Source organism: Carcharhinus amblyrhynchos, chromosome 18 (assembly GCF_965287045.1).
Source record: "Carcharhinus amblyrhynchos chromosome 18, sCarAmb.v2.hapA, whole genome shotgun sequence".
Taxonomy (NCBI): Eukaryota; Metazoa; Chordata; class Chondrichthyes; order Carcharhiniformes; family Carcharhinidae; genus Carcharhinus; species Carcharhinus amblyrhynchos.
The window spans coordinates 1903354-1930197 of NC_137341.1; the positions used below are offsets into that span (position 1 = coordinate 1903354).

Below are 26844 nucleotides of genomic sequence, written 5' to 3' on the forward strand. Positions count from 1 at the left end.
AAAGAATGTCCCCAGTGGTGGGGGAGTCAGAACTAAGGGTCATAGGAGGGGTAAATCTTTTAGGATTGAGGTGAGAGGAAGTTTCTCCACCCAGAGAGTGGTGAATCTATGGAATTCACTCAGAGACCCAAACACTGTGTGATTTCACAATGAAATTAAATATAGCTCTTGGGGCTAAAGGGATCAAGGAATATGGGGCAGGTGATGGATCAGGATATTGAATTTGATGATCAGGCATGATCAAAATGAATGGCAGAGCAGGATCAATGGGCTGAATGGCCTATTCCTGCTTCTAGCTTCTATATATGAACAAATTCCTTCTGTGCTGTAATGTCTGGAAATATATACTGTAGCTACAGTACAATATTACAGGACTAGAAAATAATAAGTTATGTTTTATTACAAGATGATAAATAATATTTAATCTGTTCAACATCATTGTTGCATATCTCTGTCCAATATTAATTTACTGTCCCTTTAAAATACCAGTTCCCTCCTGGGGAAACCAGCCCTTTAATTGTGAACATTAGGAAAGAGCCCATCCTTTTATCCAGACAGATAAATGTGTCAGGCTGAGGGAGTAAAGGATGTCAATGTCTTTAAGAGAGAGAGAGAGACCTGGGCCAATCTTTCCAGAGTCTGCTCCCTCCCTGGATTCACTTCCTTTCCCTTCAGTTGCTGCAAGTCCCCAGTTTCCCCCCAGAATGAGGAAAGAAATGGAAAGGGGGAGTAAAGAAAGTGTTTTACTCACAGATGTGGGAGACAGGAGGAAGTTTCAGTCTGTCTGAAGCTCAATCTTCATTCACACAAAGCCCGCCCTCTGATTGGCTGGAGGACCAGAGTCCTTCTGGTCCTCCAACTCTTCTCATTGGTCAGCACCTCAGCATGAAGGTCAGTAGGTGAAATCTCCGCCGCGCGGACCCGGGAGCCCCGCCTCCGCCCCCTCCCCCTCCTGGAGCCAAGGCTTCCAGGGCAACCGGCTGGCGGCTCCGCCCAGAGCGAGAAGCCGCTCTCCCCCTGGCCCGGGCCTGCGCATGTCCAAGGGAGAGGGGAAGCTGCGCATGTTCGAGGGAAAGAGGGACAGCTGCGCATGTGCGAGGGAAAGTGGGACAGCTGCGCCTGCACGACGGAAAGAGGGACAGCTGCGCATGTGCGAGGGAAAGAGGGACAGCTGCGCATGTGCGAGGGAAAGAGGAACAGCTGCGCATGTGCGAGGGTGGGCCCGCCCCCCCCCCATGCTGAGGTATTGACCAATGGAACGAGTTGGATGACCGGAAGGACTCTGGTCCTCCAGCCAATCAGAGTGCGAGCTTTGTGCGGAACCACCCCCCTGAGTGTTCCAGTGTTGTGAGTGTGGAAAGAGCTTGAACCAGTTCCACAGCCTGAAAATACATCACAGCATTCACAGCGGGGAGAGACTGTACCCGGGTTCTGTGTGAGATTTAACTGATTGTTTAACCTGGAGAGTCACCATGGAGAAACCCTGGAAATGTGGAGACTGTGGGAAGGGATTCAAAGCCCCATCTGTGCTGGAAATCCATCGCCGCAGCCACAGCAGAGAGAGGCCGTTCACCTGCTCCGTGTGTGGGAAGGGATTCACTCAGTCATCCAACCTGCTGACACACAAAGCCACTCACACCCAGGAGAGACCCTTTAAATGCTCTGACTGTGGACGTGGATTCAAAAGCTCTCGGGAGCTGATGATCCACCAGCGCACTCACACCGAGGAGCGACCGTTCAGCTGCTCCCACTGCATAAAGAGGTTTAAATGGTCATCCACTCTGCGGGTACACCAGCGAGTTCATACCGGGGAGAAACCTTTCAGCTGCTCTGTGTGCGGGAAGGGATTTGCTCATTTATCCAGCCTGCTGGCACACCAAGGCACTCACTCCAACGAGAGACCCTTTCAATGCTCTGACTGTGGGAGCGACTTCAAAAGCTCTCGGGATCTGATGTCCCACCAGCAAATTCACAGTGAGGCAAAACCGTTCAGCTGCTCTCAGTGCGCAAAGAGATTTCGAACATCAACCCACCTGCGGACACACCAGCGAGTTCACACCGGGGAGAGACCGTTCACCTGCTGTGTGTGTGGGAAGGGATTCACTGATTCATCCAACCTGCAGAGACACAAAATCACTCACACCAACGAGAAACCCTTTAAATGCTCTGACTGTGGGAGTGGCTTCAAAAGCCCTCGGGAACTGATGTCCCACCAGCACGTCCACACTGAGGAGAGACCGTTCAGCTGCTGTCAGTGCTCAAAGAAATTTACAACGTCATCCAGCCTGCGGAGACATCAGCACATTCACACCGGGGAGAGAACGTTCACCTGCTCTCAGTGTGGGGAGGGATTCATTCATTTATCCCACCTCCTGAATCACAAAGTCACTCACGCTCTTTGAATGTTCTGTGGGAGCGGATTCAAATGCTCTTGATTGATTTCCCTCCAGCGCGTTCCCACTGAGGAGAGACTGTTCAGCTGCTCTCACTGCACAAAGAGATTTAGAAGGTCATCCCACTTGCGGGTACACCAACGAGTTCACACCAGGGAGAGACCGTTCACCTGCACTGTATGTGGGAAGGGTTTTACACAGTTATCCAGCCCATCGGTACATCAGCGAGTTCATATTGGGGGAGAGTCTATTTACCTGCTCACAGTGTGGGAAGATTCAGTATATCATCCAACCTGCAGACACACTACTGAATTAACCAGTGATTCCAGGGGTTGGATTCTGCTGCTATTAATCACATCCAGGACTGAACCATGTTCATTCTGACAGTTGGTGAAGTGGGAGGGTCAGAGGGTTTCTTTCTGCTGGACTGGCCGGTCTCACAACTTTGCTTCCAGTGGGCTGATGCTCTTTGAGCCTGGGAGAGCACATTTCCACTGAAATGATCCACAAAAGTTGATGAAGGACATTTATTTGATCCTGGATAGTAAGTAGTGTTTTTCCCACCACTCCAGGTAGATCGAAAATAAATACAGAAAGAACTGGAAAAACGCAGCAGGTCTGGCAGCATCTGTGAAGAGAGAAACAGAGTTAATGTTTCACGTCCAATGTAACTCGACTTCAGAACTAAAGAGAGGGAGAAATAGGCAGCATGGTAGCACAGTAGTTAGCACTGCTGCTTCACAGATCCAGGGTCCTGGGTTTGATTCCTGGCTTGGGTCACTGTCTGTGTGGAGTTTGCGCATTCTCCTCATGTCTGCGTGGGTTTGCTCCAGGTACTCCAATTTCCTCCCACAGTCCAAAGATGTGTGGGTTAGGTTGATTGGCTATGCTAAGAAATTGTCCCTTAGTATCCAGGGATGTGTAGGTTAGAGGGATTAGTGGGTATAATGTGTAGGGATATGGGGGTAGGGCCTGGGTGGGATTGTGTTCGGTGCAGACTCGATGGGCCGAAGGGCCTCTTACTGCAGTGTATGGTTTCTATGATTTGATGCGAGGGAGGGAGGAACAAGTGGAACAAAAGGGAAAGTCAGGGATTGGTTAGAGGGCCAATTGGTTGAGATTAAATGTCAAAAATGTCCTGGAACAAAAGGCAAAAGGAGAGGGTAATGGTTGTTGCAAAAAAAGCAATTTTATCACTCGATTACTTTAATTGGATTCCCAATTACTTGCCGCACTTCTTGTTATCAGGAATACAATAGAATTGTTTCATATACAATCCCTTTACCTGCTTCTGTACAATCCCTTATTCATATAGTTTCAAATGTTGAGGGTAATCAGAGCTAGAAGGTCCTTCTTGTCCATACTTTATCTTTATTGCATAATCTTTACATACACAACAATTAAACTTTTACATTTTACAGTATATAAAACTCAATCTTTCACTATAACTACTCACGCATTATTGATCCTTTAATTCAATTAAGACTCAGCACTTATTCAATCATCTGTTACTGACGGGTAGCTAATTATTACAGTAATTTTTGATTAATATATTCGGTTAATGTTGGGGAAATTCATAGTTGGTTAGAGAAATTTCAAGTAACCAGGGTTTAAGTTACCAATAAAATACTAACAATAAGTGAAATGACCTTAGATTAGGTTTACAAGCTAACAGGGGAACAGTCTACATAAAACACATACAAACACAGAGAGATTTAACTAAGTGTGAGATTTGGTCAAGTATTTCTGATTTAAACTTGTATTTTGGATCTTTAACTGTATGTTAAAGAATTCTGTACACTTTAGCCAAAGGCAGGTTGCTGCAAAGCCTAATGGGCTAAGAGGCATATTGACACAATCTTTAGGACAATGAAATTACAGAATGTGTAAGTTCTTATCAATAACAGTTACCAGCAGTAAGGTCTTCTCAGCCCCTTCATGAATAGGGTAGTTCAGATTGTGCAGATAAAGTAGACCTTCTCAGACTCCGTTATGAATACGATTGCTCACACTGTCCAGATAAGACAGGTGGTTTTAAAGGCCCTTATGAATAGAATTATTCATATTGACCACATAAAGTAGCCCTTTTCAGACAGAGGAATGTTCATCTGCCTTGTCTCGCCATTGACGTAGGCAAGAGTTGGTGGGAATCTTAACTTGGACCTTTTGTGGCCAAACGTTAGGGGTTGCTGAGCAACAGAGGGAGGAAGCAGCTGGACTTTATGGACCAATGAAACCCCATGAGGTCAAAGAATAAATGCAATTGGCTAAAATATGACAGGTATTAATTGTGATTGGTTTATATTGAAACTGACTGGATCATAACTACCGGAAGGTGCATAAGGTTACCTTGAGAAGGGTATAATTGACTTGTCTGATGTATTGTAACCTCAGAGTGGTGTTGGAATGCCCAAGGCTTTCTCTTGTAGTAAGGCATTGGATTGCCCAATGCTCATTCTCCCATCGATCGTTGGTTAATAAAGATACGTTTTTAACCGGGACACTGGCTTTCTTAAGTCTGGCTGAAGTTTTTGCCGATACCTAGCCTCCAGAGAACCCTAGAACAGTTAATACAAGATACACTGGTTCAATAATATACCTTGTGAAAGACGATAGGTTTCTTTGTTCAACCTGATCAAGATTAGGAAGAATCAGTCTCATTCTTGAGCCAGACTTTGACACTTATCAAAATGATTGAAGAATTCCTTAGTTTGGACAACTTCTGCTTGCTCAGCAGTGTCCAGAGGCTTTTAGCTTTATTGTAAAAAGATCTCATCACATGTTAGAGTTTATTATGACTTCCTTGATATTGTATTTTTAACTGTGAATACAAATGAAAGTAATAATGTTCATTTCTGAGATACCGCTACAGTTTCCTACATGACAAACACCACACTTCAAAAGAATTTGGCTGTAAAACACTTTCCAAGATCTTGTGGTCATTGCAAGGAGCTGTAGAAACGTAATTTCTTTTTAGAAATAGTCCCCCAATGTGGATATATCATACTCAGTCCGCTCATGGGGATCATTATTAAAGACTGAGTCTTAATTTTGAGTAACAACAAATGTCTTTCACTCTGTTTCCAAATCTCCCGTGAAAATCGTGAAATGATTTGTTTTAAAACAGAACGAGTTCGCTGCCTGAAAAAGGTGCAGGAAGAAAATTAAACTGTATTTTTCAAAAGGGGAACTGGACAGATTCAAAATGAAATATGGGATTAATGGAAGAGCTTGTTCAAAGGGATATCATGGGTGGAATAGCCTCCTGCTCTGCTCTGAGAATCACTTACATTTGAAGATAATATCTGGAGCCTACTTCCTACGACGGTGAGAGAAACAGAGATGATGGAATGTTTCCCAAAGGAAATTGGATGGGCACTTGAGGGAAATAAACCTATAGGGATAGAAGAGGGCAATGGTTTGATTCACAGGGAGCCAGCATGGACGTAATGGGCCGAATGGTCCCATTCCCTACCCTAATTCCTGTCTGATCTAAAGAGAGTGTCACCTGAGAGTGGCACGGTAGCACAGTGGGTTAGCACTGCTGCTTCACAGCTCCAGGGTCCTGGGTTCGATTCCCAGCTTGGGTCTGTGTGGATGTTTGCACATTCTCCTTGTGTCTGCGTGGGTTTCCTCCGGGTGCTCCGGTTTCCTCCCACAGTCCAAAGATGTGTGGGTTAGGTTGATTGGCCATGCTAAGAAATTGCCCCTTAGTGTCCAGGGATGTGTAGGTTAGAGGGATTAGTGAGTATAATGTGTAGGGATAGGGCCTGGGTGGGATTGTGGTCGGTGCAGACTCGATGGGCTGAAGGGCCTCTTTCTTCACTGTAGGGTTTCTATGATGGGTCTCCATAAAGCAAATGAAGGCAGCAGCAAAGGCTGATGGTTAAAAGAGCTAACTCTGTATCAGGCTCTGGACTGTGGGAGCAGAAGGCTCAAAGGTTCTGCACCGAGGAATGGACACTGGAGCTAATTGGATAATGGCTGTTGCTCTGCCTTGAACAGACATCAAGTGAACACAGACCCCTGTGTGTTGTTGCTCCTGAGGAAAATGCTACCCCCTGAGAGAGGCACGACTCCCTCAGCCTTTGTGACTAAAGGACAGTGATTGATTGGTGCCTGTTCTGTGAATGTGTGGCTGAAAAGCACATCTCAGCCAGTGAGAACCCAATCAGAGGAAGACAAAGGTGTTTTCCCAGTGTTAACCTGCAGGAACAAACAACGCACAAAGAAAGGTCCCCCAGATCCAGGACTTGGAGATATTGGAACAGAAGGCCATCGGCAAGGAGCCTGATCAACTCGCCTCTCCTTACGATGAGTATTATTTGAGTTCAGGCCATGAGTTTTGCATTTTATTCAATCAGTGTTGAGCAGAAAGGCAGTTCGAGTGTTTATTGAGTGTTTGAAGGTAATCGGCTATCCGGGAAATTAAGGAAATAATAGTTTATTGAGTGTTTTTTTTAACCTTAATAAAAATTGGCATTTCTACATTTTCTGTGCCAGTGTTTTAGAATCATAGAACCCGACAGTGCAGAAAGAGGCCCTTCAGCCCATCAAGTCTGCACCGAACACAATCCCACCCAGGCCCTACTCCCATATATTATATCCCACTAATCCCTCTAACCTATGCATCCCTAGACACTAAGGGGCAATTTCTTAGCATGGTCAATCAACCTAACCCGCTCATCTTTGGACTGTGGGAGGAAACCGGAGCACCCGGAGGAAACCCACGCAGACACGAGGAGAATGTGCAAACTCCACACAGACAGTGACCCGAGCCGGGAATCGAACCCAGGACCCTGGAGCTGTGAAGCAGCAGTGCTAACCACTGTGCTATCGTGCCGCCCTCTCCTCTGCACTCTCTCACCTTTCCTAAAGTGTGGGACCCATACGTAGAGTTCCATTCTAGAGGGATAGAATTGAAAAAAAGGGAGATTACGTTCAACTTGTTTGGAATCAGAGTTAGACTGCACTGGGAGCACTGTCAACATTTGTGATCTCCATTTAGTAAAAGGAAATAGAGGCACTGGAGAAAGGGCAAGAAAGATTCCCAAGAATAATCCCAGGACTGTAATCACTTGTGAATTTGCTGGTGTCCCACCAAGTTTGCTGACCGAGTGAATCCCTTCCCACAGTCAGAGCAGCTAATGGTCTCTTCACAGTGTGAACTCGCTGGTGTCTTTACAGGGAGGATAATGTTCTTTGCGCAGTGACAGCAGCTAAACGGTCTCTCCTCAGTGTGAATGTGGTGGTGGGCTAACAGCTTCCCCAGTCAGAGCATTTAAAAGATTGGCGTGAGAAACTATGTGTCTCAGCAGACTGGATGACTCAGTGAATCCCTCCCGCACACAGGGCAGGTGAATGGCAGTGCAGATTGTATAACTGAGTGAATCCCTTCCCACAGTCACAGCAGCTGAACGCTGTCTCCTCAGTGTGGGGCGGCATCAGTCTTCTTGGCTTTTGTTCCACTCCCACACTCAGTATTTAAAGGGCGGGAGTGACGTTGTGTGTATGCAGGTTGGATAAATGAGTGAATCCTTCCCCACACAAAGAGCAGCTGAACGGTCTCTCCCCAGTGTGGCTGCGACGATGAGTTTCGAGCTCTGATTTGAACCTGAATCCCTTCCCACAGTCGCCACGTTTCCAGGGTTTCTCCATGGTGACTCTCCAGGTTAAACAATCAGTTAAATCTCACCCAGAGCATGGGTACAGTCTCTCCCCGCTGTGAATGCTGCCACGTATTTTCAGGCTGTGTATCTGGTTAAAGTTCTTTCTACACTCACTGCACTGGAAGAAATCTCACTAAGGGGTGTGTGTTCCCCACACACTCTGGCTGGGATCCTTCTGGTCCTCCAACTCTTCGTATTGGTCAATACCTCAGCATGATGGTCAGGGGGTGGGCTCTCCACCGCGTGGATATGGGAGATCTGCCCCCTCTTATTGCTCCCCCTCCCCCAAAACTCCTGGAGCCAAGGCTTCCAGGCAACCGGCTGATGGCTCCAGCCAAAGCGAGAAGCCACTCGGTAACCTCCTCCTCCCTCCTGGCCCGGGACTGCACATGTCCAAGGGAGAGGGGGAGCTGTGGATGTGCGGGGAAGATCTACCCCTTCCCCCGTTCATGCTGATCCCAGTGCTTTTCCAGTCTTGCTGGTGTTTAAAGTCTTCGGAAGCTGAAAAAGCAGAGAAACATTTTTCCTTCCAGATTCAAAGGCCAATAATATTCAGTGAAAATGAATTGAGTGACCCTGTCAGCTCTTGACATAACATTTGGTTTGTCCTGCAAAAGAAATTTACCAAAGCCATCACACAGACATTCAGAACAGACAATTCTAGTTTCTGATTAATGAGATGTAGGAATTCTATGATTCTAACAAACATTCTTTCCTCTCTCATTCCTCAAAAGCTGTAAATCTCCATCCCACACACTCTCCCTCCATTCTCACTCTGCTGCATCTAATATTCACCCTCCCAATTCTCCTGAAGGTGCTGATTGACAGATATAAGGTCTTGCAGATACCCCAAAAATGTTAATGCAAGGTGTGAGTAAATGTACCTATACTTTGTCTGATAAGCAATTGGCTTAAAAAAAATGTTTGCTAGAGAGTACCGTATTTTTAATTAGAGAAATAGTTTGGGTGAGTGAGGAACTTTATTAAGACAGTGAATGGGCATAATTGGAAAATCAGCTGTACACCCGTGATGGAAGCGGAGAAGAACATTGTCACAATAAATCTGTGAATTGAAGGAAATACACTTAACAGGGGAACAGGGAGAGAGGGGAATGAGACTGACCGGATTGCTAAACAGAGAGAGAGAGAGAGACGGCATGACTCGAGTTACAAATGGGTTCCTTCTGTGCTGTAATGATTCAGTGACTGGAAATATATTAAATAGCTACAGTACTATATTACAGGACGAGAAGGAACAATAAATGTATTTTATTAAGAACCAAATATATTTCTGTTCCATATAGCAACACTAGACATATCTCTGTACTTTATTAATTTACTGTCCCTTTAAATATCAGTTCTCTCCTGGGGAAACCAGCCCTTTAATTGTGAACATTAGGAAAGAGCCCATCCTTTTATCCAGACAGATAAATGTGTCAGGCTGAGGGAGTAAAGGATGTCAATGTCTTTAAGAGAGAGAGAGAGAGACCTGGGCCAATCTTTCCAGAGTCTGCTCCCTCCCTGGATTCACTTCCTTTCCCTTCAGTTGCTGCAAGTCCCCAGTTTCCCCCCAGAATGAGGAAAGAAATGGAAAGGGGGAGTAAAGAAAGTGTTTTACTCACAGATGTGGGAGACAGGAGGAAGTTTCAGTCTGTCTGAAGCTCAATCTTCATTCACACAAAGCCCGCCCTCTGATTGGCTGCAGGTGCAGAGTACTTCCGGTCCTCCAACTCTTCCCATTGGCCAACACCTCAGCATGAAGGTCAAGGGGGCGGACACCCCCTTGCACATGCACAGCGGGCCCTCTCTCTCTCTCTCTCTCTCCCTTGGACATGCGCCGTCCCGGGCCGGGGGGCGGGGGGGGACCACCGAGCGGCTTCTCGCTCTGGGCGGAGCCGCCAGCCGGTTGCCCTGGAAACCTTGGCTCCAGGAGGGGCGGGGGCGGGGCGGGGCTCCCGTGTCCGCGCGCCGCGCCTGCGCACTGGAACCCGGAGAGGGTCAAGGCGGACAATGGAGAGGGAGGTTTGAGCAGGAGGACATCATTGATCACCTCACATTCCAACCTGTATCTTACAGTTGTGTCTTTGACTATAGATATACTGTGTTTGTGACATTATCTTACAATTGTATCTTTGACTATAGATATACTGTGTTTGTGAAACCTTCCTCACCATTAACCTGATGCAGGAACAGCCCTCGGAAAGCTCGCGCTCCAAGTGGCTGGAGGACCAGAGTACTTCTAGTCCTCCAAGTCTTCCCATTGGTCAATATCAGAATGGGAGGAGTGGGCCCTTCTCCGCAGCTGCGCAGTTTCCCCTCTTTCCCCGCGTCCAAGGGAGAGGGGAAGCTGCGCATGTGCATGGGGAGAGTCCATCCTTCTGCACGCTGAGCTGTTGGCCAATGGAAAGAGTTGGAGGACCGGAAGGACTCTGGTCCTCCAGCCAATGAGAGTGCGGGCTTTGTGCGGAAACACCCCCCCTGAGTGTTCCAGTGTAGTGTGTGCTTGAACCAGTTCCACAGCCTGGAAATACATGGCAGCATTCACAGCGGGGAGAGACTGTACCCGGGGTCTGGGTGAGATTTAACTGATTGTTTAACCTGGAGAGTCACCATGGAGAAACCCTGGAAATGTGGAGACTGTGGGAAGGGATTTAGGTTCCCATCAGAGCTGGAGACTCACCAGCGCATTCACACCGGGGAGAGACCGTTCAGCTGCTCTGTGTGCGGGAAGGGATTCACTCGGTTATCCAGCCTACTGACACACCAGCGAATTCACACTGGGGAGAGGCCGTTCACCTGCTCTCATTGTGGGAAGGGATTCACTCAGTTACCTAACCTGCGGACACACCAGCGGATTCACACTGGGGAGAAACCATTCACCTGCTCTCAGTGTGGGGAGGGATTCACTCAGGCATCCAGCCTGCAGACGCACGAGCGACTTCACACTGGGGAGAAACCATTCACTTGCTCCCATTGTGGGAAGGGATTCACTCAGTCGTCCGACTTGCGGGTACACCAGCGAGTTCACACTGGGGAGAGGCCGTTCGCCTGCTCTCAGTGTGGGAAGGGATTCACTCAGTTATCCAGCCTGCGGACACACCAGCAAGTTCACACTGGGGAGAGACCATTCACCTGCTCTCAGTGTGGGAAGGGATTCAGAGTTTCATCCGCCCTGCTGAGGCACCAACAAGTTCACGAGTGATTCCAGGGGTTGGATTCTGCTGTTATTGTTTCTGCTCTCAGTTACATCCAGGACTGCATTTTGTTCATTCTGACAGTTGGTCAATGGGGAGGGTCGGAGGGTTTCTGCTGGACTGGACAGTCTCATGACTTTGCCTCCAGTGGGCTGATGTTCTTTGAGTCTTGTTGCGAATACCTGGTTTCAAATTTCACAAGAATCACAGAATGACAGGGTGTGAGGAAGGTCAGAGATATTTAGTCAGCATTTCTTTTTGGAAACTCCCAAAAATGTCCATCCAATTTCCTTTGAAATTGTTTATTTTTCCCACTTCCTCCCCCCTCGTAGGCAATGAGTTAGGATGGCACGGTGGCATAGTGGTTAGCACTGCTGTCTCACAGCGTCAGGGACCCGGGTTCAATTCCTGGCATAGGTCATTGTTTGTGTGGAGTTTGCACATTCCCCTTTTGTAACCCCACAGAACCCTTAAGACTATTGATAGGCAAAGGGATCTGGGTGTACAGGTACACAGGTCACTGAAAGTGGCAATGCAGGAGGAGAAGGTAGTCAAGAAGGCATACGGCATGCTTGCCTTCATCGGCCGGGGTATTGAGTTTAAAAATTGGCAAGTCATGTTGCAGCTTTATGGAACCTTAGTTAAGCCGAATAGTGAAATATAGTGTTCAATTCTGGTCACCACACTACCAGAAGTATGTGGAGGCTTTGGAGAGGGTACAGAAAAAAACTTACCAGGATGTTGCCTAGTACATTGCTTTAACTATGTGGAGAGATTGGAGAAACTTGTTCTTACTGGAATGACGGAGGTTGAGGGGCAATCTGATAGAAGTCTACAAGAATATGAGAGGCATGGATAGTCAGAAGCTTTTTCCCCAGGTTGGAAGAGTCAATTAGTAGGAGGCACAGGTTTAAGGTGTGCGGGGCAAGGTTTAAAGGAGATGTACAAGGCAAATTTTTTACATAGAGGGTGGTGGGTGTCTGGAACCCGTTTCCGGGGGAGGTAGTGGAAGCAGATAGGGTAATGACTAAGGGGCATCTTGACAAATACTGGAAATAGGATGGGAATAGAGGGATAAGGTCCTTAGAAGGGTAGGGGGTTTTAGTTAAGTTGGGCAGCATGGTCGGTGCAGGCTTGGAGGGCCAAAGGGCCTGTTCCTGTGCTGGAATTTTCTTTGTTCTCATCTAAATCTGTCAGAATCTTGTCAAATCCGCCCTCAACTTTCTTTGCTCCAAGGAGAACAACCCCAGCCTGACATCGACAATAAAGAACAAACTAACATTAACAACTGTTAATACCTAAAATCAAATGGGAATGTTGAATTTCTGTTTCAAAGATATTGTGAGTATGTTGTCCTGGAAAGTGCAAGTTTGCAAACCTAGCAGGAGTGCAGTAATTCAATCTCTACTCATTAGAAAGCGCTTCGCAGGCGTGAGAGTGAAGATTTTGAACTTTGCCACTGTAATGTAATTGAGAGAGAGAGAGAGAAAATTATCTTTGAACTCTATGACTTACATCATACATCATCACAGCTTGCCCGCAGAAGGCAGAGAGTGGTTGTGGATGGGTCTTTTTCTGCACGGAAGTCGGTCACCAGTGGAGGGCCCCAGGGATCTGTTCTAGGACCCCTGCTGTTTGTCATTTTCATAAACGACCTGGATGAGGAAGTGGAGGGATGGGTAAGTTCGCCAGCCACACGAAGGTTGGAGGTGTTGTGGATAGTCTGGAGGGATGTCAGAAGTTGCAGCGTGACATAGATAGGATGCAAGACTGGGTGGAGAAGTGGCAGATGGACTTCAACCCAAATAAATATGTAGTGGTCCATTTTGGCAGGTCCAATGGGATGAAGGAGTACAATATCAAGGGCAGGAGTCTTAGCAGTGTAGAGGATCAGAAGGACCTTGGGGTCCGGGTCCATAGGACTCTTAAATCGGCCTCGCATGTGGAGGATGTGGTCAAGAAGGCGTATGGTGTACTGGCCTTCATTAATCGAGGGATTGAGTTTAGGAGTCGGGAGATAACGCTGCAACTTTATAAAACCCTTGTCAGACCCCACTTGGAGTACTGTGCTCAGTTCTGCTCGCCTCACTACATGTGGAAGCTATTGAGAGGGTGCAGAGGAGATTTACAAGGATGTTGCCTGGATTGGGGGGGCATGCCTTATGAGGATAGGTCGAGGGAGCTTGGTCTTTTCTCCCTGGAAAGACGAAGGATGAGAGGCGACCTGATAGAGGTTTATAAGATGTTGAGAGATATAGATCGGGTGGATACTCAAAGGCTATTTCCCAGGGCTGAAATGGTCGCTATGAGAGGACACAGGTTTAAGGTGCTGGGGAGCAGGTACAGAGGAGATGTTAGGGGAAAGTTTTTCACTCAGAGGGTGGTGAGTGAGTGGAATTGGCTGCCGTCGGTGGTGGTGGAGGCAAACTCGTTGGGGTCTTTTAAGAGACTTCTGGATGAGTACATGGGATTTAATGGGATTGAGGGTTATAGATAGACCTGGTAGGTAGGGATATGATCGGCTCAACTTGTGGGCCGAAGGGCCTGTTTGTGCTGTAGTGTTCTATGTTCTATAGAAGTTGCTAGGTGACAGAGGGCAGGAGATTCTGGATTCTACAGACCAATGAATTCCCATGCTATCAGGGGGTAGGATATAGTTGGCTCAGGTATATGACATTTATTAATGATTGACTTGTACTAACGATGATTGGTTGATATTTGGCAGGAATGAACCAGAGTGACCTAGGAAATTATACTGACAAATGTAATGTGACTTCGGAGGAGTGCTGGACTGCCCAGCACTCGAGCACTCTTCACCCAGTTTACGTTGCTCAATAAAGAGACATCTTTCACCAGGATAATGTCTTTGCGAGTCTTTGTCTTAGCTAAAGTTTTGGCAATGATCTACGGACACCTGGTGTGGAGAGGGGAGGGTCGGGTTGCCGATCTCCTCGTGAACCTGCTCCTGGGCCTGGCGAGACGCGCCATCAACAAATCCGGGCAGCAGACGATCGAGGGGCCTCGGCCATCCTGACTGTCTGCCCCTCTACCGTGGCTACGTTCACGTCCAGGTGTCCCTGAAGAGGGAGCACGCGGTGTCCACAGGCACAGTCGACGCCTTCCGCGCCCACTGGGCACCGCAGGGGCTGGGGTGCGTTATAGACCCCGACAATCACATTTTGATTTGACGTGTCTTAAATTTCCCTTGTACTTTTTGTTGGGGCAGTTCCCCCTCCTTTTGGGGAGCTGCCCCTTTTTACTTTGTCCGAATGTAATTTGAGTTTGTCTCCTTGGTTTGGCCCAAAGACCAAAGTTTTGGTAATACTTAATCTCTGAAAAAATCCATAGCAGGGAAGACCTCATTAAATTTCGGACTGGCAGCTCGGGAGTGGCTCCCGTTCTGTAACCCTGCAGCACCCATCCAATCTCACTTAGAAATTACTCATCATCTCTGCTTCACTACCTTCACAGACAGCAAGTTCAAGATTAGCATCAATCACAACCCCCTGTATCTTAACCAACTGGAGACATCCTATCCATTAAACACATTGTTAGTCCAGTCGTAGAGACAGATATCTGTCTGGCAGCCTGCATGGAGATTCTCAGCTGTGTGTGTCCAGGACAGGAAGCAGTGAGCATGGATCTGTCAATCAGCCCCTTCAGGAGAATTGGGAGGGTGAATGTTAGATACAGCAGAGTGAGAATGGAGGGAGAGGGATGGAGATTTACAGCTTTTGGGAAATGAGAGAGGAAAGAAAGAATGTTCCATAGAAACTAGAATTGTCTTGTTCTGGATTACTAAACTGTACTGACAGTGATGACTAATGTAAATTTCTTCTATGGAAATCAGAAGATAAGGATATGCAGGGAGAAATCTCAAATCAAATGTCACACCAAGATCCGACAGATTCACTCAATTCGTTGGGACCTGGATATTATTGAATCTAGAAGGAGAATTATTTCTCGTTTTGTTTGCTTCAGAAGATTTTAGACATCAGTGTGACTGGAAAAGCACCGAGACACACACATAGACCCTTCTCCTTGGAGAGATGAAGGATAAGGGGTGACCTGATGTTAAGACGTTGAGAGGTATTGATTGAGTGGATAGTCAGAGGCTATTTCCCAGGGCTGAAATGGTTGCCACAAGAGGACACAGGTTTAAGGTGCTGGGGAGTAGGTACAGAGGAGATGTCAGGGGTAAGTTTGTTAGAATCATAGAATTCCTCCGACTTATCAAACATCCCTGAGCCTTCACAATGAATCTCTTTACTCAACCTTATCTCTGACTTGTCTGTACTGCTGGCAGTCTCACAGAGCCTGTGTGCTGATACAAGAGACCCTGCTCGGCAAGTTTAAAGCTCCATGACTGTGTCTTTAATGACTCAACAGCTATAGGAATGTGGTGACGTCAGCGAAATCCCATGCTGCTTTACATAATGGCTAGTAACACTCCATTTTGTTAACATAGAACATGTTTTACATATATATAAAACCTCAGCCTTAGCCCACTCTAACACATACAATTGCGTAACGATGGCTGGCAGGTCAGACAACTAGTCAGAATTTAATAAATGGCCAAGAATGACAAAAAGAATGATAAGGGAGGAAAAATTAGAGTATGAGAGAAAACTGGCTCAAAGTGTAATGACTGATAGTAAGAATTACTATTTGAAAAGCAGTTAACAAATGAAGCATTGATCTTACAGAAAGTGACTCCAGGAATTAATAATGAGAAATAAGGAGATTGCAGATCGATTCAAGGCACTCTTGTTCTCTCAGTCCTCTGGGAGCTGTTTATCCCCCTGTTCCCACACAGTAAGTTGTCTGTTCTCAGCTCTGTTAGATTTCTGCTGAGGTTTGACCCCTTTGGGTTCAATAAAACATTTGGTTAATGAAAACCCAAACCACAATTTCCCATCCTGTCAACCATCCTTACCCAGAGCGTAATCACAACAGGAATAAAAACAGGAAACAATCAAATTCCAAATCAATGCACAGCCAGTCAGAGAATTTCATTTAACGTTCACTAATTCGCAAAAACACCGGGGTCCCCCAGGATTCTTCCAGTCCCCACCTCGAGGGGGAGGAGAACTCTGTCTCTGACCCTCACTCAATTTCACTCCGTTATTTTCCAGTTGTGTTCTGGCCCCGCCTGGGGTAACATTGACTCGATCTTCTCTTCCCCAGAAGGAGCACCGTGAGTTCGAGGTTACTCGGACATAAGGACAGATGCTTCAAGCAACAGATCGAGCAAAAGATTCTCCAGCTCTCGCTTTACCCCTATCCGACTTGTGGACAGTTCATACTCAATATTATTTCTCCCAAGTCCTTAAATATATTATCCCTTTTACTTTAATATTCCTGCCTTTGTGTCCATGTTTAATTTGTGTGTTTAATTGGCTCCTGATAGTTTTGAACTCAGTTTCTCTCTGGAATGTGTGTCGATGCCTTGATGGTGTCACAATGTTGTCTCAATCCCCTGGCCACATTAACATCTCCTGCTGTGTCTCAAGTAGCTGTGTGTGTGGTTGGGAGCCGCTCTTCACTCCATCTCACCAGGAATTTAGACTCGCTATTTTTTCACATATAATAAATCACATTCGCAATCACATAATGTAAAAGGCAAATGGGATGTTAGCATTTATTGCAAAATAACTGGAATATAGAAATAGGGAAATGTTGTTGCAATTGTACAGGGTGGTGGTGAGATCTATAAAAATAACAAGAAGTTTGACTAAATAAAAGAGCGTTCGAACCCCATAGTTCATCTCCATGGCAACATGGTATGCTTAGAACCATAGAAAATTACAGCTCAGAAACAGGCCTTTTGGCCCTTCTTGTCTGTGCCGAACTATTTTTTGCCTAGTCCCACTGACCTGCACTTGGACCATATCCCTCCACACCCCTCTCATCCATGAACCCATCCAAGTTTTTCTTAAATGTTAAAAGTGACCCCGCATTTATCCGGCAGCTCATTCCACACTCCCACCACTCTCTGTGTGAAGAAGCCCCCCCCTAATATTCCCTTTAAACTTTTCTCTTTTCACCCTTAACCCATGCCCTCTGGTGTTTTTCTCCCCTAGCCTCAGTGGAAAAAGCCTGCTTGCATTCACTCTATCTATACCCATCAAAATCTTATACACCTCGATCAAATCTCCCCTCATTCTTCTATGCTCCAGGGAATAAAGTCCTAACCTATTCAATCTCTCTCTGTAACTCAGCTTCTCAAGTCCCGATGTGAAAAACACAGCTCACAGTTAAACAATTTAGTCAAGTCAAGTTCTGAAGGAGCAAGATTTTATTTGACGTTCTTGCAAGACCGGGTGTCTAGCGAAATAGGCACACCTCACATAGATTTGCAGCACATTTTATACCTTTTTTACAAGCATTGTGATGGCTTTGCAATGTGATGTTCTCTCCTAATTGGTGGTCCCTGTCCCATCTATGTGTTGACATTCTCCTATTGGCTCGAGGTGACCCAAGTTCCCATCCCCTCTACTCTCCATCTAACCAGGTCTCCTGTTATCACAAGAGTGCATTAGCAAACTCATCCATCTTATCCAACACTGTTATATGTCCAGTTCAGATTGGCGGTAATCAATCCTTTGCCAACTTAATCACTGCTGTCCCAACCATCTCAGTGACCTTTTCCCCTTTTATGCTTAGTTGTAGAAACAACACATCTTGCAGACCATTTGCTTTTTATAACGTGGGCCTCTTACATTCCTGCAGGATGTGGTGTATGCTTCACTGCACATCACATCTCTGATGTTATCTCTACATTACAGGCAGTCTTTTTATTATCCCTAATTATTGCTGTGTTAGCAGCATCGAACCTTATGTCCTATGTTTGTGACTAAACTCACAGTTGTTTCCATAATGTGGGTTATCAATGTGCCTGACTATATCCAATCTATTTAACTTCAAGCTATTTCTCTATGCTCTACAAATATATGTGTTAACAACATCTTTACCTATTGCTCACACCGACAACATCCTTGTGAACCTTCTCTGCACTCTTTCAACCTTATTTACATCCTTCCTGTAACTAGGTGACCAAAACTGTACACAATACTCTGAATTCAGCCTGATATAACCTTACCATAACACTGCAACTTTTATACTCGATACTCCGATTTATAAAGGCCAATGTACCAAAAGCACTCTTTACGACTCTATCCACCTGTGACGTCACTTTTAAGGAATTCTGTACCTGTATTCCCAGATCCCTCTGTTCAACTGCACTCTTCAGAGTCCTACCATTTACCCTGTACGTTCTACTTTGGTTTGTCCTTCCAAAGTGCAATACCTCACACTTGTCTGCGTTAAATTCCATCTGACACCAGGTTTAAGTCCAACCGATTTATTTGATAGTAAACTCACTAGCTTTCGAGGTTACCCCCTTCTTCAGGTGAATGGAGAGTTCTGGCCTCAGACAGAGCATATAAAGCACAGACAGTTTGCAGTTTGGGGGCGTTTAAGAGATACGTGGATAGGTTTATGGATGAAAAGGGATTGGTTTAGGTTAGAGGGTCATTGTTTTCTAACTGGTTGGCGCAACATCGTGGGCCGAAGGGCCTGTTCTGCGCTGTAATGTTCTATGTTCTATGTTCTATTACTGATTAGAATGCGAATCTTTACACCTAACCTGCTATTCAAGTCCTAAAGTGGCCGACAATGTGAGTGGAAGGAGCACTGATCACAGGTTAAAGAGATGTGTATTGTCTCCAGACAGTACAGTAAGTGAGGTTTTGCAAACCCAGGCAAGTCACGGGGGTTACAGATAATGCGACATGAATACCACACAACCCTGCCACAGCAACCTCTGCAAGACGTGTCGGATCATCGACACGGATTCCATCATCACACGTGAGAACACCATCCACCAGGTACACGGTAAATACTCTTGCAACTCGGCCAACGTTGTCTACCTGATACTTTGTAAGAAAGGATGTCCCGAAGCATGGTACATTGGGGAGACCATGCAGACGCTACGACAACGGATGAATGAACATCGCTCGACAGTCACCAGGCAAGACTGTTCCCTTCCTGTTGGCGAACACTTCAGTGGTCACGGGCATTCAGCCTCTGACCTTTGGGTAAACGTTCTCCAAGGCGGCCTTCACAACACACGACAGCGCAGAGTCGCTGAACAGAGACTGATAGCCAAGTTCCGCACACATGAGGACGGCCTCAACCGGGATCTTGGGTTCATGTCGCACTATCTGTAACCCCCGTGACTTGCCTGGGTTTGCAAAACATCACTGCAGGTTAGGTTGATTGGCCATCTAAGAAATTGCCCCTTAGTGTCCAGGGATGTGTAGGTTAGTGGGTATAATATGTAGAGATATGGGGATAGGGCCTGGGTGGGATTGTGTTTGGTGCAGACTCGATGGGCCGAAGGGCCTCTTTCTGCACTGTAGGGTTCTATGATTCAGGTTGCAGGACCGAGTGGATCTCTTGCCACACACGGAGCAAGGGATTGTCCCTGGTGTCTCAGTGGGCTGGAGAAATCATCGAAACCCTTCCCACACTCAGAGCAGGAGAATCGCCTCTGTGACTGCATCGATAAAATTTCCAGCGAAGATAGGGATTGGAATCTCTTCCCACAATCTCCACATTTCACTGGTTTCTCCGTGGTCCCTGCAAGGTTGGTAATTAGTTGGAGCCTCATCCCACGCTGAACGTGGGTTCAGGCTTTCCCCCGTGGGGGAAGTGCAATGTTTTTCAAATTATTCAAAGCTCATTCCACCATCTTCTAATTTATCAAACAGCTTACAAATCCAAAATACACTTTCAAATTACAAACCAGAATACAATACCTGCCCCACTATTCAATAAGATCATGGCTGATCTGAAGTGGATCAGTTCCACTTTCCCGCTTTCTCCCCATAACCCTTAATTCACTTGTCTGTCAGAAATCTCCCTACCCGTGACTTAAATATATTCAGCGATGTAGCCTCCACCACTTCAATGGGCAGAGAATTCCAGAGATTCACCACCCTTTGAGTGAAGAAATTCCTCCTCAACTCTGATCTAAACTGCCCCTCCCCTTATCTTGAGGCTGTGCCCTCTAGTCCTGCTATCCTTTCTAAGTGGGAAGAATCTCTCTACCTCTACCCTATCCATCCCCTTCATTATCTTATACGTCTCTATAAGATCCCCCCTCATCCTTCTAAACTCCAACGAGTACAGACCCAGTCTATTCAATTCTCTTCATAGGCTAACCCCCTCATCTCCGGTATCAGCCTGGTGAACCTTCTGTGCACTCCCTTCAAGGCCAAAATATCCTTTCGCAAGTGCGGTGACCAAAACTGCACACAGTACTCCAGCTGCAGCCTCACCAGTGCCCTATACAGTTGCAGCAAGACCTCCTTGCTTTTATATTCTATCCCCCTCGCTATAAAGGCCAGCATCCCATTCGCCTTCTTGATCACCTGCTGCAGACTGGGTTTTTGCGACTCATGCACAAGGACCCCCAGGTCCCTCTGCACCGTATCATGCTGCAGCTTTTCGCCCTTCAAATAGTAATCCCTCCTACTATTATTTCTACCAAAGTCTATTTTGTCAATACAAAATCTCAGTACAAATGTAATCTCAGTACCTAAATTTCCAGACAATTTTTTGAAAAAATCAAGTGTATGCTGAAAGGGTTAACTTTTCGACAGAATCTAAAGGGATGTGGAGTGAGCAGAGAAACTTGGCACACAATTAAACATAGAACATAGAACACTACAGCACAAACAGGCCCTTCGGCCCACTAGTTGCGCCGATCACTTGTATACCTACTAAGCCATAGACCTATCTATAACCCCAATGCCATTAGATCCCATATACTCATCCAGAAGTCTTTTAAAAGACCCCAGTGAGTTATGTCACTTAAGTGAATTATGTCACTTCATGTAATTTAAAAGAAAAACTTCTCTAACCCCAAAACAAATTTGATTTTAAACTTATTCTATTGTTATATTACTCATAAGAACATAAGAACATAAGAAATAGGAGCAGGAGTAGGCCATCTAGCCCTTCGAGCCTGCCCCGCCATTCAATAAGATCATGGCTGATCTGTTGTGGCTCAGTTCCACTTTCCCGCCCTCTCCCCATAACCCTTAATCCCCTCTCTTATCAAGAACCCATCAACCCGCTTCTTAAAAATATTTAGCGAGGCAGCCTCCACCACTTCAACGGGCAGAGAATTCCAGAGATTCACCACCCTTTGAGTGAAGAAGTTCCTCCTCAACTCCGTTCTAAACCGCCTCCCCTTTATCTTGAGGCTGTGCCCCCTAGTCCTACTGTCTTTTTTGAGCGGGAAGAGTCTCTCCACCTCTATCCTATCCATCCCATTCATCATCTTATACGTCTCAATGAGATCTCCCCTCATTCTTCTAAACTCTAACGAGTACACTCAATATAATTACTTTAATTTGATCAGTTTTTGTTCAGGTGGGGAGCTTCTGTTCTTTATAAACTGGTTCACTTGTTTTGTTAATTCTACGTGGGCTCGGAGAATCAGAATCTAGGCTTTATTATTCTTGTCCTTTTCCTCCTTTTGCCACCACTCCCTCTGTTTTACAGGAGGGTTGTGGGGATTCGAATCAGACCCAATCATTTTGTCAATAGTTTTTTTGTTCTTTCTTGCCAAATGGCCGATAAGTGAATTCTGAGAGGATTCACCTGAGGAAGAGGCAGCGTTCTGATTCCAAATAAACTTGTTGGACTTTAACCTAGTGTTGTGAGACTTCTTACAATGCAGGATAGAAATTCAGAACCGACAATTCGAGTTTCTCTGTAACATCCTTTTTCTTACACATTCCCCAAAAGCTGTAACTCTCCATCCCACACACTCTCCCTCTATTCTCAGTCTGCTGTATCCAATATTCACCCTCCTAATTCAGACTGATTGGCAGATGGATGTTCACTAGTTCCTGTCCTGGATAAAAAGACCTGAAAATCTTCAAGCTGACAGCCATGTTAAAGTTTTACATTTGGACGTAAATGGGCAGACTGGTGATGTGTGCAATACAGTGTATTAGCTTTTAGAAATGCATGAAGAAGGATCGTTATTTCAACAGCCAGTGGTGACCTGGAAGTTAAAAATTGAAGTCCAGAATGAGTATAGAGTGTTTTACCCACAGATGTGGGAGACAGGAGGAGGTTTGAGTCTGTCTGAAGCTCAATCTTCATTCAGAGAGAGAGGAGCAGCAGCTTTGCTGGGCAGTGATGAGCTGCTGAACAAACTCATTGACCAACTTCCGGTCCTGCATAGTTCCCATTGGCCAACGACATAGGCAAACTGGGGACCAACGATCTGGGGAAGGAGTACGAGAAGCTGGGAATGAAGTTAAAAAGCAGAACCGACAAGGTGGTTATCTCTGGATTACTACCTGAACCGTGTGCAGATGGGCGTAGGGTAGATAGGATTAAAGAGGTGAATGGGTGGCTCAGGGATTGGTGTGGGAGGAATGGGTTTGAATTTATGGGGCAATGGCACCAATATTGGGGCAGGTGGGACCTATTCAGATGGGGTGGTCTTGGTCTGAACCGTGCTGCGACCAGAGTCCTGGTGAATCGTATAACTAGGACTGTAGATAGGGCTTTAAACTAATTAGGTGGGGGGAGGGTGCAGGGGTAGGAGAAATGACCATGTCTAAAGTCAAGGAGAGGGTACGGGTACGGGAAAATGTTGAGGATGTCCCAATAGTAGGGGGCATGAGTAAGGTTGGTAGCGTTCCTTCAAATAGGGTCCAGGTGAAGGCTGGGATAAAGACACTTTACCTGAATGCACAAAGCATTCGGAACCAAGTGAATGAGCTGGTGGCGCAGATCAGCACAAATGGATATGATTTGGTGGCCATTACGAAAACATGGTTGCAGGGTGACAGGGACTAGGAGCTGAATGTCCAGGGGTATCAAGTGTTTAGGAAGGATAGACAGGAGGAAAAAGGGGGAGGGGTAGCTCTGCTGATTAAGGATAATATCAGGGTGGTAGTAAGGGAAGATATAGGCTCCAAAGAGCAGAACGTGGAATCCTTGTGGGTGGAGATAAGGAACAGCAAAGGGAGGAAGACGCTGGTGGGTGTGGTCTATAGGCCCCCAAATAACAACTCGGAGGTGGGGCGGGCTATAAACAAGCAAATAAATGAGGTGTGCAGAAATGGAACAGCGATAATTATGGGGGATTTCAATCTACATATTGATTGGTTGACCCATGTCGGACGCGGTGGGCTTGAGGAAGAGTTCTTGGAATGCTGTCGGGATAGTTTCCTTGAACAGTGTGTGATGGAACCGACGAGGGAGTGAGCTATCTTAGATCTGGTGTTGTGTAATGAGGCGGGTAGAATTAGGGACCTTGTTGTGAGGGATCCTCTTGGGAAGAGCGATCATTGTATGGTGGAGTTTTTGATGCAGATGGAGGATGAGAAAGACCTGTGTCCTCTGTTGGAACAAAGGGGAGTACGATAGGATGAGAGAGGAATTGGCAAATGTAGATTGGGGACGCAGATTTGTTGGTAGGACTGCTGAAGAACAGTGAGGGATCTTTAAGGAGATCTTTTTCGGTGCTCAGCAGAAATATATTCCGATGGTAAAGAAGGAACGTAGGAGAAGGGATAATCAGCCGTGGTTAACGAAGGAAAAAAGGAGAGTATTAAATTAAAAGCTGATGCGTTTAGAGTGGCTAAAAGTAGTGGGCGAGTAGAAGATTGGGAGAGGTTTAAAAATCAACAAAGATTGAAGAAGAAGATGATAAAGAAAGGAAGGATAGACTATGAAGCTAAACTAGCACTAAATAGAAAAAAGGATAGTAAGAGTTTTTATAAATATATAAAGAGGAGGAGGCTGGCTAGGGTGAATGTTGGACCCTTAGAGGATGAGAGGGGGGATTTAGTGGTAGGGGATGAGGAAATGGCTGAGGCCTTAAATAAGTTTTTTGCCTCGGTCTTCACGGAGGAGGATGCGAATAGTTTGCCGGGTATTAAAGATAGAAAGGTGGTAGGAGTTGAGGGCCTGAATGTGATCACAGTCACTAGAGAGGCAGTGCTTGATCAGCTAGCAGGACTGATGGTGAACAAGTCCCCAGGACCGGATGGAATGCATCCCAGGGTTCTGAAGGAAATGGCAGAGGTGATAGTGGATGCCTTAGTGATTATTTTCCAAACCTCGCTGGATTCCAGGGAAGCGCCGGAAGATTGGAAAAATGCTAATGTTACGCCGCTGTTTAAAAAGGGTAACAGGCAAAAGGCAGGGAATTATAGGCTGGTTAGTTTAACGTCTTGTAGGAAAAATGCTGGAATCCGTCATCAAAGAAGAAATAGCGAGGCATCTTGAGGAGAATTGTTTGGTAGAGCAGACACAGCACGGATTCGTTAAGGAGAAGTTGTGTCTGACAAATTTATTGGAATTCTATGAGGATGTGACTAGTGCGGTAGATAGAGGGAAACCGGTGGATGTGGTGTTTCTCGATTTTCAGAAGGCGTTTGATAAGGTGCCACACAAAAGGCTGCTTCAGAAGGTTAGGGGGCATGGAGGTGGGGGTAAGGTGTTAGCGTGGATAGAGGATTGGCTGTCTAATAGGAGGCAGAGAGTTGGTATCAATGGGTGCTATTCGGATTGGCGGTTGGTGACTAGTGGAGTGCCACAGGGATCGGTGCTGGGGCCTCAGCTATTTACATTTATATAGATGATTTGGAGGAGGGGGTTTAGTGTAGGGTGTCGAAATTTGCTGATGACACGAAGATGAGTGGAAAAGCAAATTGTGCGGAGGGTGTAGAAAGTCTGCAGAGGGATCTGGATAGGTGAAGCGAGTGGGCGAGGACCTGGCAGATGGAGTACAATGTTAGGAAGTGTGAGGTTATCCACTTTGGCAGGAATAGTAGTAGGAGGGATGACTATTTAAAGGGCGAAAAGCTGTAGCATGCTACGGTGCAGAGGGACCTGGGGGTCCTTGTGCATGAGTCACAAAAACCCAGTCTGCAGGTGTAGCAGGTGGTCAGGAAGGCAAATGGGATGCTGGCCTTCATAGCGAGGGGGATAGAATATAAAAGTAGGGAGGTCTTGCTGCAACTGTATAGGGCATTGGTGAGGCCGCAGCTGGAGTACTGTGTGCAGTTTTGGTTGCCGCACTTGTGCAAGGATATTTTGGCCTTGGAGGGAGTGCAGAGGAGGTTCACTGGGCTGATACCGGAGATGAGGGGGTTGGACTATGAAGAGAGACTGAGTAGACTGGGCTTGTACTCGTTGGAGTTTAGAAGGATGAGGGGGGATCTTATAGAGACGTATAAGATAACGAAAGGGATGGACAGGGTAGAGGTAGAGAGATTCTTCCCGCTTAGAAAGGACAGCAGGACGAGAGGACACAGCCTCAAGATAAGGGGGGGGGGTGCAGTTTAGAACGGAGTTGAGGAGGAACTTCTTCACTCAAAGGGTGGTGAATCTCGGGAATTCTCTGCCCGTTGAAGTGGTGGAGGCTGCCTCGCTGAATATATTTAAGTCACGGGTAGATAGGTTTCTGATAGACAGGGGAATTAAGGGTTATGGGGAGAAAGCGGGAAAGTGGAACTGATCCACTTCAGATCAGCCATGATCTTATTGAATGGCGGGGCAGGCTCGAAGGGCTGGATGGCCTACTCCTGCTCCTATTTCTTATGTTCCTAATCCCCGGCAGACGGACAATGAGGGGCGGAGCCGCACTTGTGGGTGGGCGGGACTTTTCCCTCCAGCCGCGCTGAGCTGCTGTCCAATGGGAAGGGCTGGAACACCCGGACAGACAATGGTCAGCGCGCCAGCTTTGTCCCTGGCCCCGCCCCTCGCCAACACATGCGCATTCCGCCTTAAAAACCCGCACATGCGCATTCTCCCCCAAAATCCGCATATGGGCATGTCCCCTCAAAAACCCGCACATTCCCCTCAAAAACCCGCACATTCCCCCAAAACCCCGCATATGGGCATTCTCATCAAAACCCCGCATATGGGCATTCTCATCAAAACCCCGCATATGGGCATTCTCATCAAAAACCCGCATATGGGCATTCCCCCAAAAATCCGCATATGAGCAGACAACCTCAAAAACCCGCACATGCGCACTCTCACCAAAAACCTGCATCGGCGCATTCTCCCGAAAACCCGCACATGCGCATGCTCCCAAAATCCTGCACATGCGCATTCCCTCCAAAAACGCGCACATGCGTAGTCCCTACTCTCAACCTTTGACCAGCTTCAACCAATGGGAAGAATTGGAGGACCGGAAGAACTTTGCTCTTCCAATCAATCAGAGCGCAGGCCCTGTGTGAATGAAGCTTCAGACAGTCTCAAACTTCCTCCGGTGAGTCAAACAGTTTCTTTACTCCCCCTTTCCAGTTCTTTTCTCATTCTGGGGGGAAACTGGGGACTTGCAGCAACTGAAGGGAAAGGAAGTGAATCCAGTCTGTACATTCCACACATTGTTAATCCAGTCACAGAGACAGAGATCTGTCTGGCAGCCTGCATGGAGATTCTCAGCTCTCTGTGTCCAGGACAGGAAGCAGTGAGCATGGATCTGTCAATCAGCACCTTCAGGAGAATTAGGAGGGTGAATATTAGATACAGCAGAGG

The 26844-nt window shown here is 46.5% G+C and overlaps 2 protein-coding genes across 2 annotated transcripts in view; both read left to right on the top strand.

Moving 5' to 3' along the window:
- Nucleotides 1-1394: 1394 nt before the first annotated feature.
- LOC145354760 (uncharacterized) lies at nt 1395-2539 on the top strand. The gene has a single exon (XM_080206230.1). The coding sequence runs from the start codon at nt 1473-1475 to the stop codon at nt 2400-2402; it is 930 nt and encodes a 309-aa protein (XP_080062356.1). The 5' UTR covers nt 1395-1472; the 3' UTR covers nt 2403-2539.
- Nucleotides 2540-10614: 8075 nt separating this feature from the next.
- The window catches only part of LOC145355160 (uncharacterized), a 93850-nt gene continuing 77620 nt past the window's right edge, over nt 10615-26844 (top strand). Inside the window, 1 exon segment of the mRNA XM_080207076.1 lies at nt 10615-11261. Coding sequence (XP_080063202.1) covers nt 10674-11261 — 588 coding nt within the window. The 5' untranslated portion in view covers nt 10615-10673.